General features: G+C 43.3%; 1 protein-coding gene across 2 annotated transcripts in view; it reads right to left on the bottom strand.

Moving 5' to 3' along the window:
- The window catches only part of MAPK11 (mitogen-activated protein kinase 11), a 33,150-nt gene extending 22,473 nt beyond the window's left edge, over nt 1-10,677 (bottom strand). For both annotated transcript variants that reach the window (XM_068400396.1, XM_068400395.1), the window contains exon 1: nt 10,526-10,677. In XM_068400396.1, the coding sequence (XP_068256497.1) occupies nt 10,526-10,638 (113 nt within the window). In that variant the 5' untranslated portion in view covers nt 10,639-10,677. The remainder of the gene's footprint in view (nt 1-10,525) is intronic.
- Nucleotides 10,678-19,251: the final 8,574 nt, after the last annotated feature.

Here is a 19,251-nt window from a genome sequence, read left to right on the forward strand (position 1 = left end):
ATGATGGAGATAAACTTTGATACTCGTAAAGGGATATCATCTCCCACCTCTAATCTCTTCTTTACTGTTAGCATTTAATTTGATGTAGGCAGTGAAAATAAGTGACTTTTTAATTGCATATTGTCAGTGAGTATTTCTTACATTACCATAAAGCAATATGCTTGCATGCCTTGATAGTATATAGGAACACCACTTTAGACAGAGTTTCTACCATAATTTAAAAAGAAACACAATCTTTTCTATTTTTTTTTATTTTACAAGAAACAACTTTGTAACAATCCTAGCAATAACTTTTTCAAATATGATCGTTCTTGACCCAGAACCCTTCACAGTTATGACACATTTTTTTCTGTCTGTCCTTTCCAAGATCAAGGATAAAAATCCACTATTCTCCTTACAGGGATGGCATTATTTTCACACAGATCAGAGACTTTTGCTTAGTGTGATTTTCAATCATTGCTTAAATTAGACCTACCTTTTCAGTGTTGTCAACTCCTATATTTAAAAATTCTATTGAAGTTCCACTAGATGAAATACAAATCTCTATTTATATGCACATTTTCCCAGTTCTTAAGGTTTCAGAGAAAAGTTTGAACATAGGAAGCTAATGCAGTCCAAAAACTCTGAAGGCAAAAAGCACAGGATTTTAACAGCTTCATACTAACTTCAAGACTTTTGACAGGGCATAGATTTTAGTAACTGACGTTTACAAACACGGCTGTACATACAGTTATTTCCCTAGTTTACCCTCTGTGGTTGCAGAGCAGTAATACTGGACAGACAAGCCAGTCATGTGCACAGCCCACTCAGACCCTTCAGGGTTTTGGGGATTAGGTGCACACGATTCAGCTATGGCTACTTAGCCTTCAGGATCAAATCTACTTAATAGCTGGAAGGCTGCTTGTGGGAGCCCAATCTAACAAACCATGCATGGTGCCAACTCATATCCTATTTAGTAAACTCCAGTATCCAATGCAGGAAGGACTGCTCCCGGGATCAATCAGTCCCCTTGGACTACAGCCAGCCGCTGAACTTCCTAATGCTTTGGGCTCAGAGAGGGCTTATTAGCTGGGCACAGTACTACCCAAAAATGCCCAGAAAAAGTTCAGCTTGAGTGCAGTGTTTGGTCTAGCGAGTTCTCTTCATTCCTGGAGTCAGCTCAGGTCTAGCTGATGCAGAATGAAGGTATGACCCAAGCTGGTTGTATGTGGTGCCAGTCTTGTGTCCCCATTTACTGTTGGTTACCTGTGTCAGCTAATATTCCATCCCCATCACCCCAGATAACCGCAAGGTTTTGGTTGTCTGCAAAGTGTGATTTTTATCCTTGTGGAAGCATTATAATTAGATACATTTATTCTAAGTGATTCATTTGGGGTTAAGTGCAAAAAATACAGAGAAGACTAACATTTCCAATTTATTTTATACAATTCAGCATCCCAGCTTGCGAGGCTGTTGCCCCTACAGCATCAGAAGTTTGACAACTGGCTGACACTATACCAGACTTGGAGGGAATGCTATACACAAGCGGATCCTTACGTGTTCCATGTGACAATGATACTAGGTCTGGGTTTCCCCCATATCATTCTAGGCTCCTATTTTTATTTATTTCATTGCAGCACAACATAAGCTTCTTTCCTTCACTGTGCCACATTCCTCCAGAACACATAAAGTCTCCCCATTACATGTAAATGTTAAGAGAAAAAACAAAGAGAAAATGCAATTCATGCTCAAAACACAGATTCGCATGGGCAGAACTTTACTGATTTTGGTAAGAAAGAAGGTAACATCCAGGAAACAAAATGGAAAGTACACAGAATTTCTGCCACATATTTAGTACAGCCACAACTTTGAGCTCTTATCCACAGACCTCAGCATCCTTTCATGTACCCACTGACTCCTTCCATTACAGGAGATGTGAACCTCCATGTGGACAAATGTCCCCTTCATTTGTAAGATCCTGAATTCCTAAGAAAAACAAATAACAGCAGAAGATGGGTGTATGTGAGCAAGCATTGAGGGGAAGGAACGGAAAAGGGGTCAACACAGAGAACCTAATCATTGGGGTAGGCAGCCCTTACTGCACTGAGCATTGGCAAGCAAGACAGAAAAGGGGGACACACAAGAACCCTGTCCTGGGACATTTTCTACTGCCCAATCATGTAATCTGGGTTCCTCACAACTGCAGTGAATGACAACGCTTTTTACATTTCTCATAAATGTCATGTAAGTGAATGAAAGTCATCATATGAATAACATGGATTTTGGTTTTTGTTTGCAAGATTTAGTTTGTGAACTTTGTCTTCTGTGAGTTTTGTCTTCTGGGTCTTCTCCAGGATCTCGCTCTTCTTTTTTAAAATACATTTTTTTTTTTTTTTTAATAAATAGAGCTACTTTTTATTCAGATATAGAATAGTCTTGAAAAAAGCACACGCAGCATCTATCCAATACCAGAAAATGGACCGTAACAGCTATTGGCAATGCAGCAAGAGAACAGAAAAAGGTGACTCATGGCAAGCTTAAGTTAAGCAGCAAAGTAAACACAGGAAATGGTTCATCTGTTTCTTCTTTATAAATATTTTGTTACTTTATGCAAGTTCAAGTTAGTCATTTCCACCCTCTAAGAGCTAGATTTAAGGTATAGAGTGCATGTTTGTTTACTAAACCACACAAATCACAACACCTATGTGCATTGGAAGGAAACCACAAAGAAAAATGAGATGGTAGCAAGACAAAAGGTGGGAGGATGAGTAATGAGCAGCTCTGAAATGACATGTTAATCTCCTCATTAGAGAAAAAAACCTTTGCTTGATGATGACAGGTTATTGTATTGTAAAATTACATCCCATCACTTGGATATTATTCCAACACACCATGCTGAGCACTAGCATCAATTGTTTTGGCTTTAGTACAATCACTGTCAATTATCTCAGATTAATTTACCACTAAATCTAAATATAAAAGTACAAAATATCTCCTACATATGCAACATAATTATTCCATAACCACCATAAAAATACGTACAGTTTTAAGCACTGAAAAAATACTGAAAAATAATTGGTATCCATATGTTTACATGAATACAGCACCTATCTTTCAGTTTAACAACATTATCATAATGCTGTGTCAGCCTCTGAATCCACAAGCTATTTTTTGTTTCCTGATCTGTCTCTTTGTCTCCACAGTGCCTTAAATATTTAAATAACTTTACAGAGGAGCAGTCACACTTTTCTAGGTGAAGTTATAGACGGTACAGCTTACATCAGTGGGAGTGATGCACTTAAAATCATGCTTGTGAGAAAAACATACGGAAGGTTGGGGTAATAAGCTGTTAGCTTCCTCAGCATGTGTAACCAACTCATGGATAATAAAATAATCATGTATTTTAGATAGCCTATAAGCCCAATGTCAGTATGTCAACCAGAAAATCTGTCAGCTGCCACTAAGCCAGTACACTGTTAGTGATAAATGTATTCTATTCAGCATTTCACTAAAAAAGACTGCCAAGTAGCTATAAATTGTGGGCTTAGAAGCTACAGCTAGAAATGCTAGTAGTTAATCTGGATATGAAGTTTAACATGAAAAATACCAGTGCTTTCAAATACATTACATAAACCTAAACAGACAAAACCTCACTTAGATTCTTGTCCTTCTTTTTCCTATTCCTCCCCCACTTCTCCTTCACATTTCCTGTTTTCTCTCTCTACAACGGCCAAAATATTAAATGATAGGAATTTGTTCCCAGGTCACGTAGGGGTTTTGAAACACCCTCTCCCTTCCTGATTGTCTACACACAACGAAAATAGGGGAATTTTGGTACCAACTAGCTAATAGGTTCTGAAATTGCAAACAGCTCCTTGGGGAGCTGTATTGAAGCAACCAGGCGCTAAAACTTTAAGGGCTCTGGAACAGGAACTGTGTGCCCTAGCCAACTGCAATCACAATCACGAGTGACGGCAGGAGAGGAAAGCAGTTTGCTATGCCACTGCTGCATCACGTGGTCAGGAAGATGCATATTACAACAAATTATATTGAAGTAGGGATGGAGGAGACCCTCTGCAGAGAATTTTTATTCTGCTAATGTATTCCTACAGCTACACAGAAAGCTGTAATTTCATGATTCTTGCTGTCTTTCTGCCACAACTGGCTCATCTCATGCCCCCTCCCTCTCTAAAAAAGATCTCACTAATTCCTCACAAAAGAAAACCTGCACAATACAAAGTGGTCTTCCTCACTTCTTGAGCTTGCCTTTCCTTCACCCTTCCTACAACTCCTTCAACCACCCTCCTCACATACATACAGATGTTTATCTGCTCTCTAACCACTCCATGGGCTTTGTGACAGCACCATACATAAAATCTCTATCTCAGCCATTCTTATCCATCTCCAAAGAGGAGAAAGAGGAACAGCCCAAAGGGAGTCCACTGAAATCAACTGGCTCTACACGTGCTTGGGATTCTGCCTTTAGCCTGTAGAGATCTATATGGTCTTCAGCTTCCAGCTGTATTTACATACAGCAGGTGTGTGTTACTACTACTCTAAAAGTTTATCTCGGCATTTACTATTTAAGCTATCATGTAATGTTACAATGATACATATCATAATGCCAGTAACCTGATCTCATAGCTGCAATCATATCCTTAGTATCACTACAGCTAAGTAAAATGTCCCTTTAAAAAAACCATCCACAAGTCATCAAGTACAATCTTGGATGAAGGAATTTTTCTCTTTGTCAGTCAAAGACAATTTATACCATCTTTTAAAACAACCTCACAGGCTACTGAGTTGCCTCAGCATCTCCTTAGAGGGCCACAATGTGAAAAGGACAGTATCAGCAATGTTATGTCCCAGTCTTCCAAGCTACCACTCTCAAAACACTTGTGACAAGCTAACCAGAAGCACAGGATGGGGTGGATTGGGGAAAGAAGTGGTTAAACTTCAGGATTAAAACCTTCTGCTTCTATTTTTCCACTTGTACTTCCTCAAAGCAAAATAGAAGCCTAAACACCACCCCACTTTCCCCTATTTTTACCCAAAATTAGCCAGGTCCAAGACTTAATGGATCTTAAGCATGCACTTGAAGTTAGCAGGATGGAAGAACCTGCTGAAGTGCTGCATTGTGTAAATGACTTAAGGCAGGCTTTGCTTTCCCGCTTTTCTTGAACTGAGGCCTGTGCCATTACACTCTGATTTAGCAGGCCTCTTTTTAAAAATGTGTTATGTCACCTGAACTGGTGTTAGGTGTTGCATACTCTTAAAATTAAAAGAGACTGACTGCATGATGTAAGTACTATCGATGCCAATGGCCTCTGAGGGAATAGTGCAGGAGTTTCTGGTTGGGAAGAAGCTCTGGACTCACTTTGGTTCATCTTGCAAGGTCTGTTCTTTCCAAAGAAGGCAGAACACAGAGCTTGCAACATGCTAATGGGAAACAAGCTGTGAAGAGATCAGAGACAGCACGCTGCAGAAGGCCGTCTATACCTCCCAGGCAAAAATAGGACTAAGTAGGTTGGAAGACAGTTTACAAAAGCTGGCATGAAAAGAGGCATACAGGCTTTAAAAAAAAAAAAAAAAAAAAAGTAAACCAAAAAAATCTATCCACATTACATAACAACGTAATGTGGCATAATAAAAAGTCTTTAAAAAAAAAAAGAAGAGATGAAGAAGCTTTCTCAAGTAGGTGGTAATGCCAGCTCCCAGAGGAAAAGGCGGACAGTTACCAAACCACAGTGGACCTACCAGGGCATTACAGCAGGGAGGCAGAGATGCCGCAGGCCAGGGGTCCAGTTTATAAACAATATCAGTGGGACAGCTGAAAGACTCAAACACAGCCAGAATTCGTATTAAAAGGCAGAGTCACAAGGGACAAGAGTTTAAAATGCAGTTTGACCTCAGACATGAATTGTCTCTTTTTCTCTAGAACTGAAATGGCTGTAGCTGAAGATTACCTTGTGGAAGTAGGCTTGCTTGCTTCCCATCTAAATGGCTGTCAGCTTAAATGCTGCACTTAAAATCAGAAATGTTTTTAACACTCACAATTAGCGGGGATAGTACCTGGTCTGTAAGAGTCAACCAGCTCTTTGACTTCTGTGAGAGATAAATCCAACTTTGAGGGCAGACACTGAAAATGCATTTTTCAAGAAAACTTTAAATTTAATGGAGTTTTGGCTTGAGGAAGAGTTAAAATAATTGTCTAATATAAAAAACCACGACTTGATAAGCAGAGCTATAACACAAAAAGAAAACAACTCCAAAAGAAGCAATTGTGCATGTAAATATAATATCGCTAATACACAAACAACCCCTGAAAAAAGAAAAATTAACCAAAACGTACTGTTAAAGACACCATTGATCATTTAAAATATAATCAAACTACCATACACACACATACCACACTTCCACAGGGCTCTGACTTTTTTTCCTAAATTCAAAAAAAAAGTCAGATCTGACAGCAGCAAATGACAGAACATCCACTAGCTTGAATGGCCATAGGAAAAAGCCCAGGTAAAAGGGCATTAACTCTGCAGAGTTTAAATACAAGAGTAACACAAAATGTATTGCAAGGGTGAAGTACTCGAGGGAAAGACCTCACAGTCCTCTCTGTGGTTCACGTAGATGCTGAAGTGCAACTCTGCTTGGCAGTGTGGCTGAGTGCTTCTGAGCATTTCCAAGAAGGACTGGTTCTTTATGATGCGTCATTAAAAGAGTGAGAAAAGCAGTAGAGCTCTTTATGCTAAGGAAGGTTTGCTTTTTATACATATTCCACATCTAAATAAAAAACAAGGAAAACATACTGGAAAGCACTGTGCTTGATACAGATACCTCTCTAAAAGTGAATCTGTTTTAAAACAGTAGTATCTATCTCCATAGCACATTTGATGCAGCTGCATATGAAAACTAACCCAAACACGGATTCTTTTAGACTTAATGAAATGTCAATAAATTGGGCCAGAACACAGCCTCCTGACCCAAACTCTTCTATCGATTTCGAGCTGCAAGCGAAAAAAGGGCAAGCAGAAGTTAGCTTAAAGGCAAATATTTACAATACATTTCTTATTACCAGTTATCACTCCAGTTGCACAAGTCTATCGGATGTGACTGAGAATTTACTGTAAAAAAGGAAAGGGTAGGACTAGAGAAGTGTTTCACTGAGGTAGAAAAATATTTGTTACAACAACTTTGTTCCTGTTTTAAAGCCAATTTTTGGAGTTCAGGACCTTGGCTTCTATTCATCAAAGCACTTAAGAATTTGTTTAATTCCAGTGGTTTCTGTAAGACTTAAATATGTTCAATATCTTTATATGCTGTTCAATATCTTTATAGATGATCTAGACGTAGGGATTGAGTGCACCCTCAGCAAATTTGCAGATGACACCAAGCTGGGTGGGAGTGTCGATCTGCTGGAGGGTAGGAAGGCCCTACAGAGGGATCTGTACAGGTTAGATAGATGGGCCAAGACCAACGGCATGAGGTTCAACAAGAACAAGTGCCGGGTCTTACACTTCGGCCACAACAACCCCATGCAGCTCTACAGGCTGGGGGAAGAGTGGTTAGAAAGCGGCCCGGTGGAAAGAGACCTGGGGGTGCTGATCGACAGCTGGCTAAACATGAGCCAGCAGTGTGCCCAGGTGGCCAGGAAGGCCAATGGCATCCTGGCCTCTATTAGGAATAGTGTAGCCACCCGGTCTAGGGAAGTGATCGTCCCCCTGTACTCGGCACTGGTGAGGCCGCACCTTGAGTACTGTGTCCAGTTCTGGGCCCCGCACTTCAAGAAAGATGTTGAGGTGTTGGAGCGAGTCCAGAGGAGGGCGACCAAGCTGGTGAAGGGTCTGGAGGGTCTGACCTACGAGGAACGGCTGAGGGAGCTGGGCTTGTTTAGCCTGGAGAAGAGGAGGCTCCGAGGTGACCTTATTGCAGTCTACAACTACCTGAAGGGAGGTTGTAGTGAAGTGGGAGTTGGCCTCTTCTCCCGGGCAACTAGCGATAGGACAAGAGGACACAGCCTCAAGCTTTGCCAGGGGAGGTTCAGGTTGGACATCAGGAAGAATGTCTTTTCAGAAAGGGTTATTAGACATTGGAATGGGCTGCTCAGGGAGGTGGTAGAGTCACCATCTCTGGATGTGTTTAAGAAAAGACTGGACATGGCACTTAGTGCCATGGTCTAGTTGACAGGGTGGTGTCAGGGCAACGGTTGGACTCGATGATCCCTGAGGTCTCTTCCAACCTGATTGATTCTGTGATTCTATGTTTTTAGATATTTTACTGAATAGGAGTACAATTATTCACAAAAGCAATATAGCATATTACTCAAGGGAACAATTGTGTCTCGTGGGTCTCCTGGGTAAAGCACATGCACATAGAGGGAAAAAAAAATCAATTTCAATAGACACTAAAAATAGATGGCTTTTCTGAGAGAGATGCAAACCTTTTCCTCACATTCAGTCTTCTATTTGGGTTTATAGTTCATCGATGTTAACAAGGCTATTAATATAGAGCAATATTTTATTGCAGTGTTCTGTTGTTAAATGTATATTTTAGAGTAAACCTTTCCCATAGCATCTTTCAGTCTCCATTTTATATCCCAGCTCCTAGGCTTCTCCATTGATAAAACACTAGGATTTCCTTGGTTTTGCAGACAGAAAAGAAGTACAATGAATTAACGACACTAACAGTTTAAAAAAAACAAAGCACCAGCTGTGCTGCAAGTGACCACCACATGTTTTCATTTCCTTCGCCATTTCTCAAAAGCCTTGACATCTCATTACAAAATTCAGCAGAGTAGCTCTTCCCCTTCTCGGCCTAAATAGGGAAAATAACCAGAAATGCAGGTTCAATTGGAACACAACAATAGTTACTCTCCTACAGTACATCCAGCTCCTAGTTTGTAAAATAAAAGAGGAGAAAGTAAACTAAGATTTTATAGTCTAAATGAACTAGGTCCTTGTGAAACTACTCACAGCAGTCACAGGACTATACCCTTAACTACAATGGCAGGTATCAACAGTCACACGGTATTTGCCTAGATTTCCCTGGTGCAAGCATAAGCCTGAAATAACAAAGAAGAGAAGAATTCAGAGATACTTCATACTAGTCCCGAGTGTTGCTGCTGATTGTTGGAGGTTTTTTAAATGCGTATTCTTCCTTTACGTACAATCGGGGCATTTCACAGAGCTAGAGAAGGAAGCAACAAATGAGAAACTCCATAAATGTTCTCTGGTATCTGACTGTGAAGAGAAAAAAGTAAGCGACTGTTGCACAAGTTGAGTCCATGGCAAAAAAGTTAAGTTCTAAAGAAATCTTTTTTGTACAGTACATTTATTTAAAGGCCCGTTATAGATTGCTTTTACATAATTCCACTTACCCAGCTTACAAAAGAAACACGATTCTTTTTCAGAAACACCTTAAACATCACTATTATTTCCAAAAATTGATTCAAAGCTTTTATAAGCACAGTTAAGTGTGCATCAAATACGCAAATAATAGCCCAGCCTGCACCAGGAGTTCCCGAAAGTGCAAACCCGATACAGTAATCATCAAAAAAAGTGAAGCGTTTTATGATAAGATGTGATAAACCTTTATGCAACACTAAGACGCCGAAGCCCTCGGGCGGCCGTCTGCCCTGATTTACGATTCCTCCTGAGATCGCCGGGTGAAACCCCCCCTCTCTCCTCCGGCCGCCCGCCCTGCCTGACCCCCGCCCTCCCGACACGGCCCCGCTCCGCTCCGCTCCGGGGGCTTCCTCCCTTGTTTCCGAGGCCAGAATTCACCCTCGCTCTGTGTGTCCGGGCCCCCGCGGGCAGTCCCACCAACCGCTCCGCCTGGAAGCTGTACCCCCATCCAGGTGTGCCCCCGTCCCGGGCCGGGGCCGCAGCCGGCAGGGCCGCGGCCCGCCGGTGAGCCCTCCCGGGCCGGCAGCAGGGAGACCTCCTACAGCCGTGCCCGCGCCCTGCCGCCGACCCCCATCCTCCCCGCTCGGACACGCCATGACTGTGCAAGATTCTCGGTTTTGGGGCAATTTTCACTCCGGTGCCAGCGGCGCCGATCGACGAGCGGCCCTGCAACGGGCGGCCGGTTTAGCCGGCGCTGAGGAGCCACCAGCGGGCCCGGCGGGCAGCCGGCGGCACCTCACGGCTCCCCTGCCTGGCGGGGGGCGGCCGCAGGGGCGCAGCGGCGGGCAGGCCGGCAGGGGCGGCGCTCCGGCGGCGGGCCCGGTTGCCCGGGTTACGGCGAGGCACGCCCCGGGCCCGCGGGGCGGCCGGCCGGGAGCGGTGAGCTCCAGCGCCGCACCGCGCTGCCCGGCGGACACGCCCCCGCCCCGCCACGCTCGGGGCCGGCCCCGCCGCCGCCCGCGGGCATCCCCCCGCCCCGCTGGGCGCACACGACCCCCGGCGTTCGGCACGGCCGCGCGGGCCTCCCGCTTCCCGGCATTGTCTGGCTGCCCCCGCAGGGCGGCGCCGGGGATGCCCCCCCCGCTGCTGGCTGCAGCACCTGCCGGCTCCCGGCCCCCCTTCCGCCGCCCCGCACCTACCAGACGGAGCCGTAGGCGCCGGAGCCGACGGGGGTGAGGTTCTGGTAACGCTGGGGCACCTCCCACACCGTCTTGTTCAGCTCCTGCCGGTAGAAGCTGCCGCGCTCGGACATTTTCCCGGAGCCGCCGCCGGCAGCGGCAGCAGCAGCCGCCCCTCAACCGGGGCGGGGAGCGAGGCGGGCACGACCGGCGCCGCCGGGGAGGAGGGACCGGGAGGGGAAGGGGAGGGGAAGGCGGGAGGCCGAGGGGGTGGGGGCAGCGTCCGGGGCCGGGGGGAGCCCGGGCGGGGGCCCAGGAGCCCCGGGGCGGCCCCCGGTGTCCGCCCGGGGGGTGTGTGGGGTGTGGCGAAGCGCCGATCCCGCCCCGGAGCGGCCGGCATCGCTGCAGGGGTGGTGGCGGCCCGGAGCGGCGGCTGCCACCGCATGGGCCGCCCCTGCCGGAACGTGCGGGAAGGGGCCGGCGCCGCGGTCCGCTGCTCCCCGCGGGGGAGGCGGGGACTGGCGGGCCTAGGCACCCAGCCCTTCACCGAGCGTCCGTCAGGCTTTTCAAAGCCTTGCTGACACCTTTCTTCTTCGGCCAGGGCCACCTGGAGCTCCTCTCGGCCCGCCAGACCCCCCTCGCCCGGGCTGCAGCGACAGAGGCAGTGGCCCTGCACCGGGGTCTGAGTCGGGGCACCGCCCGCGGGGCCAGCAGCGGCCCTCGCTCACTGGCGGTCCTCCGGGCAGATCTCGGGTTTCCTGGGAGTCCCCTGGTACCTAGAATTTCCCTTTAAAGCATTGACTCCCACATGCAATCACCTGCACACCCTACCTTTTCATCAAGATAGACTGGAGCCCTCAAGATAACACAGGAAAAATCTTGAAAACTTTGTATCTATCTCCAAAACTCATACACCAATTAAAGTAAAAGGTTCTCTGATCTGTTTGCTGCTTTTTTTTCTTTTCTCCGAAACATGCTTTATACAATATCTCAATGACTTGTGGAACCATTTCAGCACTACTGCAATGTTACCAGTATATTTTCCTATGTATTCTTTCCTTCCATAACTTCTTATGCTTCCTTGAGCACCTCTAAATAACTTGTATGTAGCCTGGTTGCGTAAAATTGGTGTATGGAGATTGCTCCATGCCTGCCTTTGAATCAGTGTGGAATATAAATCCTCTCTTTTTCAGAACCCTCAGATAAGTCCACTGTGTCCCTATACCATGAATTGCAGTTCACTGTGACAAATGGATGCTCAGCTCATGACAGGACATCACTGTGAGTGTACAGAGCACATACACTTGAATAGCTGTGAGCATGATGAGCCAGAAGGCAAGTTTTATGGATGCTCCAGACACTGAATGGTTCAAGTTCCAGCTCCGAAACGCCAGCCCATGTTGCATGACACAACTTCCATACTGGGACTACCTGAGTGAACAGTGCCAGCAACTTTGGCATTTGCTCAGTGCATTTCAAATTAAAAAATATACAAATGATGCTACTATAGCCATTTATCTGCAGCCATCCACTCAAAGGGTACTAAGTACTCCTGAAGCTGTAGCCTAGTTCTCACTGCTCTAGTGCAACAGACATCTCCAGTCCTCTCCACACTGCTCCTTGGTCCCACTTGAATTTCTGTGCTGAGGGCATAGTACTTGAAGAAGTGGTAAGTGTGAAAAATCCAACAATACATTGATTTATCTGATTTTTCTCAGTAGCACCATTTTGAGTTTTAAAATCAGACTAACAGTGCAGTCAATCTACACCAAGCCAAGAAGAAATATTTCTGCCCCTGCACCCCCCCAAAGTAAGCAGGTCCAAATGTTTTCCAGTGCCAAAATGAAGCAAATAATCCTACTTGCTGACTTTTATTCTACTTGGTCTCTGGAGATGTTTTGGCCTCTGGTGGTGTTTTGGTCTCTGGCCCTCACCCACTCACCAAGTATTAGATTATTTCTCGCTAACTGCAGCCAAGATTTTGGGAAGTTGAGTCTATCTATATCCGCCCAATCTTCTAATTGTGCAATTTCCACGGGAGTTCATTTTCTGTCTTGTTGATATTTACAGTCGCTCTCAATTTCCTGTCCTCTGTGAGCTTCTGTCAGTTGTTTGTATTGCAGTCATGACTCTCAGATTGTGCTTGGTTACCTTGTTTTATTGGATACTACATATATGATGTTCTACTCCATGTAATGAGGGAGATATTAGAAAACACAGAGGGTGGAGGACAGCGCATTTGAGTTGTCTCAGGGCTAGGTAGGGTGCAGGTCTCCAGAAGCCTCCCATAAAGCAAGCCCTGACAGCTGCCTCTCCCACAGCAAAAGCAACTCATCCATCTTTGCTGGCTCCGTGGAGGCACATGAGGAAGAGGCAGCTCCTTTGTCAGCCACATTCTTGTCTTTTAGTTCCTGGTTTACAGGCTGGCCAGGTCTGTGCGTGTACAAGGGAGAGGAGAGTGAGTGCACTCTGAAGAGGTGTGAAGGCATAAGGAAGAGATAAGGTCACGGCTTCCTCTGTACGTACGTTGCCTTCTTAGGAACTTCCATTTCCTACACATGAAATACTGCTACATTAAACTGTGCCTGAGGGCTGCCCATGGACAGGAGGAGGCCATAAAACTGATGTGGATGCTGCACACCCCCTCCCCTCCTGCCCCAATGGCTGCATAACTCTCTGTGGCAGTTCCTCGCCACATGCTGATGGCCGGAGGGCAACAGGTCAGCAGGACTCGCTGCATTTCACGTACGGCCACTGTGCTACAGTGGGGTATGGGCAGCATGTGAGGTAGGATCCAGGTAGTGCGAGCAGGGTGGATGTGAGCCCCGGCTGCAGGCGTGAGGAGGAGGGGATGTGCAGTCCTGCTGATGCACGGCAGTTCCAACAGGTACCAAGGGAAGAAAACTCGCTGGTGTAGCAGGGCACTGCTTTTTCTATTGCGGCTATTCTGGCACTGCATAGTCAAATCCTACGTTATTCTCACTGGAACAAACCCCAGTGAAAACAAAGGAATTTATTATTTTAGCCAGTTGTGAGTTTCTAATTTCCAGTCATTCCTCCTTCCTCTTTTACTTCCTTTTTTTTGTTTGATACATTGTGGAAAGCCTGCACATCTTTGCTAACCTCCTTCTGGCTCCTTTCGATTCTCATTTATTCTCTCTCTCTAGCTCTGTTTTGATTTTCAGTTTAGGAGTCACAAACTTAATATGTAACGCAGTTTAAAGATTGCAACTTTCATACTAATAATAAACATGGAAACTCGAAGAAAGAAAATGCCACCTCAGTATGGAAAACTTATCATTTCCTGTTTGGAAACATAATCATATTATTGTAAAGCCAGCACTGATTTAAAACAGGCTTTGGAAAACACAGGACAGTCTGTCAGCAGATCAGAGTTAAGACTGTTCTCAATATAATTGCTGTAAATGTAGGGTAGCTCTAACTAAAGATTTACCAAGTATCAGTGAGGTTTTACAATGAACTACCTTGATTCTGTCACTAGATCTGTCACAGATTTAATTTTGAACGTGGAGATGCCCATTAATAGATTTCACCACGTCCACCTGAAATTAGTAACAGTAAAATAAACAGAGAATGCCATGAAGATGCTTCCTGTGCTGCTTTCTTTTGAAAATGTTGTAAGGAATAATTAACATCTTTATAAAAGAAAAAAATTATTTTCAAAAGTGTTATATATATTACTATTAAAAATAAAACATTGTGGTAATTAGCTATAGTGCTGGTTTTATTTGCAGGTTCTTGCAAATTTCTGAAACCACATCTAAGAATATGTAATTATAACATGTATCACTGTTTATAATGACAGAAAAGACGAAGTACAGGCAGCAGGAAAGGCTTAATGAAGCCTTCTGTAAACAGCGAGTCAATCATTAGCTAGTCTTAATACCTCAGTTTCCATGCGATTGCTTTGCGAGAGACTCTGTGTCTTTGTTACTGAATTACAAGACACTTGTTGCATATGCCTGCAAGGTAGTATCGCTCTTATTTCTGCTATTAACACTCTTTGCTGCTGAATACCTATTTGGCAGCCTTATATAGCACCCAAGTTGATTCAGATGACCTGCTCCAGCCTGAGACTATTATCTGCTGTTGCAGCTTAGATAGTTAACCTGGAGTAACTTTTTTTTATCTTGTGAGAACATGAAAGTTCTTGCTTTGGAGAAAACTGTTAAAATTTAGCTACTCATTTTGAATCTCAAGTTTGATCATGAAAAATCCAAGGTATTTCATTCTTATGATTAGGTATGAAATCCACTGAGGAATGCTGCTATTGACTGAGGACTTTTAAAATCTGGCTTATATCATAATAATTGCATGGCAAGAATAGGGTTTTATTTGTTCTGAGAAGACAGTTTCTAATATGGTTTGAGTTCAGAGCTGGGGCTTGTTTCCTTCTCTCCCCCATTCTTTCTATGTGGAATTGGGATGGTCACCTCTCTGCCACCTTTCCATATTTATGAACTGAGACTAGGATTGTTTCCCTATTTTAAGGACAAATATATATGATTGATATTACCTCAGATAGTAATAGCATTTATACTAGCTATGATTGTGGTTTGCAGACATTGATAACGTTTTTCAAATATTCCTTTCATACCACTGTGGATGCAGGGTGGGAAATATTTTCTAATATCCTGTTAAATGAATGTAATTCTGAAAAAAAAATCAATCTCCTTTACCTGAAGTGATAGTGAAGTGTACCTTGGCCTCCTGTAGTCTACCAGTACAGGGTGGCAGTGTTTTCTTCATCCAGGAACAACATACGGGTATTATTCTAAGCTCACGTTGATATTAGATTTTCAGTACGATTGGGACTGCAAACATGCTAGCAATTGGTGTCAGAAGTCTCCAAAGTAAATTTAATAAAATACAATATCCTGCTCAGTCATGTCAACAAGGGCTTCGCAGTGTATGTACATTCAGAACAAGGCCATCATCAGAAAAATAAATACAGATTCAACTTTAAAATAATTCCTAATTAAGTAAACAAAGGTCCAGATATAATGAGGGAAGGCTGAGACAGGCTATTAATATATAGTGCTATATTTCGATTTGTATTTCTCTTGCAATCCATGTAATTATATTGCCTGGTGTCTCACAACAGCTCCATGACACTTTATTGTTATGCATAATACAGCCTCATTCAAACACAGCCTAATATTGACATGTGTAATCAGTGCTGCAGAGAGCCCAGCACTGCTCCCATTCAAGCCAAAGGCAAATTTCATTACGTGAATGGGAGCAAGAACACACTGTTCCAAACACATTAATTTGGGTTTATGTCGTGAATAAACATCAGTTGTAAATTTCTCCTGGTTGACTCTGAAGACACTCCAAAGATAAAAGCAGATGTGGATGTAACGGCCGACATACACCAAGCTCTATGCTTTTTGATGCGTATAAAAAATCACACTCAAGGAAGGCTGTTTAATTGGCTGTTGTCTCTTTTGGCTCCAAAGAAAACACCACGGGATCTTTAAAATGACTGTGCATTCCTAATCATGAATCCCTCTAATCACAATCCAAAAATATTTATGTATTGGAGCAATAATATTAACAAGTTGACAATTTGGCTAAAATTGTATTTATTTTACACACTAAGTCCATATGAAGAGGACACGTTACTTACATGGCCTCTAAATAGCCACGGTTGTAGATGTGTACAAACTTGCACCTACACCTGCAGGGCTGCTCTGCCTGATTCCTGGGAGCTTCGAAGCATGGTAAGCATTAAGAGTGCTTTAAAAATATCCAAATATTTGCAGTTAAGGGAGAACAATGTGTGAATTCTGATTCAGCTTTAACTCTGAACACCTAGAGGAAACAGTTACCAATGCTACGACTTGTAAAAGCAGAACACAAATCCCTAGTAAATTAGCAGCCTGGCTTAGTATGGGATGCATGTATTCACATGCCTACATTTGCCATCTGCTACTCATCTACAGAATTTTGTACTTCAATCTGGTGCTGTTCATTTCCCATAAAGCAGTTACACTCAACCTTGTCATACTGAAAATATTGCATCCTTCTTCATCGCTGTGTTTTACAGTCATTATTCAATATATTGTGAGGATGCAACTCAGACTATTTGAGAAAAATGGTACAAATTCAGTTGTTCTATTGTATATGAACCTCTCCAAACTCTCTACAGGTTTTTTTTCCACCAGCACCACTCCAGTGCTGGTGGAAATTCCACCAATTTCCTCCTCATTCATGTTACAATGTCACCTTCTTGGGTTTGACTTAATATCCTGTCTTTGGACTCTGCTGAACAGACTTTTGGTTCCTCAAAGTGTGTCAGCAAGGCTCCAAATAATGGTTGTAATGTGACTGTAACATGACAAATTATACTGCAGATGTTGAGCAGTGTGGGCAATAATGGACCTGATGGAGGCATGGCCTCTGCTGAGGCTTCACAAGGGCTTGATAAATCCAGTGAAAAGGTTGTTGCATAGCTTGGCATGCTGTTCATTTGTTGGCCACATTTGGACCCACAACATACTTTGCTTGCTAAATATCTGGATCAAGCGTTCTGCTATTATTATTATGGCAGAATGGTAAGACAATAATGTGGTGTGTTTCAAATCATTCCAAACAGCCATTTGGATAAAAAGTGTGATCTGTGTGATCCATATTCTGTTCAAGAGCTGCCATCCATAAAGGGGGACAATTTTCAAAATTTCATCGTAATTCAGGATGTGTTTGATACACATTGGATTTTCAGGCTATTTAGACCATGCATCTAGTGAAATCTAATCATATTTCTGTTAATGAACCTACATAGTCTATATAAAACTGCTGTGAAAGGGTTTTTTATTTGTCCTCAGTTTTTCTTGTACTTATGGGAGTTCTTATGGACTGATCTGCATAAGCTGTACCCACAGATTAAGCAACCTTCTTATATATGTATTGCCCTCTTAAAACAAATAAAGCCACAAACCTTTGTATATAGAGTTGTGTAGACATATATGTCTATTAATATTTCAGAAATAAATATCAGGTGGCACCTCAGTTTATCTGTTTTATATTATTGTACCTGACTGTACACAGTTAAATTGATGAATAAAAGCGATGGCAGAGATAAAGCTCTTTTGAGAAACAATTAATTGAGGGCCCTGAACCTGAGGATGTAAGCCCTTTAATATCCCTTTTATAAACTGGAACTTAACAAAGGGAATACTAAATCTCTGAAAGATCAGAGGCCCTGGAAAGGAATAGGGTTATCAGCAGTTGCAAGAAGTAAGTGAGGCAGATCCTGACTGCAGCAAGTACATGGCCACACAAAAAGGTGAAGGGAACTGTGTTGGAAAGAGCTTTCAAGGGAAGGCTGCCCTGTCAATGAGGAATATAAGACTGGAGGCGACTTCCCAGATAGGTCATTGAATTACAGGTGCTACGTTCACCATCACAAACTTACTATGTGCCAATGTAAAAGTAATCCATTTTCACTGGCCTTATCAGAAAATTTATACTAGTTTGTAAACTACCAATATATATCTGTGCTTGTGCCAATGCTGCTCTGTGGCCTTTCCTTGGCATTTCTGTTTCCCCCAGTGTATTTCTAGACATGAAGCGTGTCTGTGGCAGCATTCAGTTTAAATATGCTGAGCTCTTTATGTCTCCTGTGTTAAGACAGGCTCACCCCTCCCTGTATGATTCTGAGGAGAAGGGCAAGCAAAAACTGTAACAGCTCATCCTGTGGAGTTGATTATTTTATGAAAAATACTGTGTGACAGTTCTCTGTGGCCACTGGGGAGTTATGAAGCAGTCCTTTTTTTTGTACTATGGTCTATTGTTTAAGCCAGAATTAATTATTCCCAATTTCCTTGAGGTTTTACTCAGCCTGTAGCAAGACACACAGACTGTCCTTTTTGCTGCTTGCTTACTGTTGTCTCCTGCTACTAATGGTGAAATAACCAATAGGCTGCGTTTTCTTATTGACTGAGACTCTGGGATGTGAATGGCATAGCAGTGGGCTTGCAAAAGTAATGGTCATGCCCATTGCCTGCTTTGTGTGAACATTTAAATGACAGCACAGTGACCTGTGGCAAAACCTTTTATATCCCTAGAGTGCATTTGGGGGCTTCTCTCTCAGTGTGAGCATAATTAAGCTTGGCAGAGGTAAGAGACGTACAAGCAAAGGCAAGAGGCATTTCAATACAATTTTTCAATGCATGCAAAGTTACTGCTTCTGTCACGCTAAAGGGAAGCAATGCACGATGTCTTTACTGGCAAAAGCAGCACATCTGTTCTAAACACCAGCCTGTTTTACTGCAAAATACCTTGATAAGCTAATGTATCTTAACACCACTTATCACCTTAAATCTCCATTTTATGTAGGATTAGACTGAGTATACCTTAAGGAAATTCTTGTCACCAGCTGATAAGGCAAATCTGTCCTTAACTGCAGATAACAGATAGTGATTTTTATGCCATGCTACTGGTGTTCTTGAAATCATCACAGAGATGGGCGTGAGCCCATCTTTTATTACTGCCACAGTAACATGCTCTATATTACCCCCGTTAGACTCCTTTATACATCTAGTGGTCTGCCTCTCTTTTACAGTAGTGTGAAACAGTGGATGAGCTTTTAAGCAGCCTCTTCTTCAAGTATAATATTTGGTTTCATCTGTTCCAATCTATTCTAGTTTTCTCCTGAAAGACAGGAGCCAACTGCTTTGTCCAGCGGTTTCAACAATTTTTGCTTTGGGATAGAGCCCAATATT

The sequence above is a fragment of the Nyctibius grandis genome, chromosome 5, assembly GCF_013368605.1.
Source record: "Nyctibius grandis isolate bNycGra1 chromosome 5, bNycGra1.pri, whole genome shotgun sequence".
NCBI classification, from domain to species: Eukaryota; Metazoa; Chordata; class Aves; order Nyctibiiformes; family Nyctibiidae; genus Nyctibius; species Nyctibius grandis.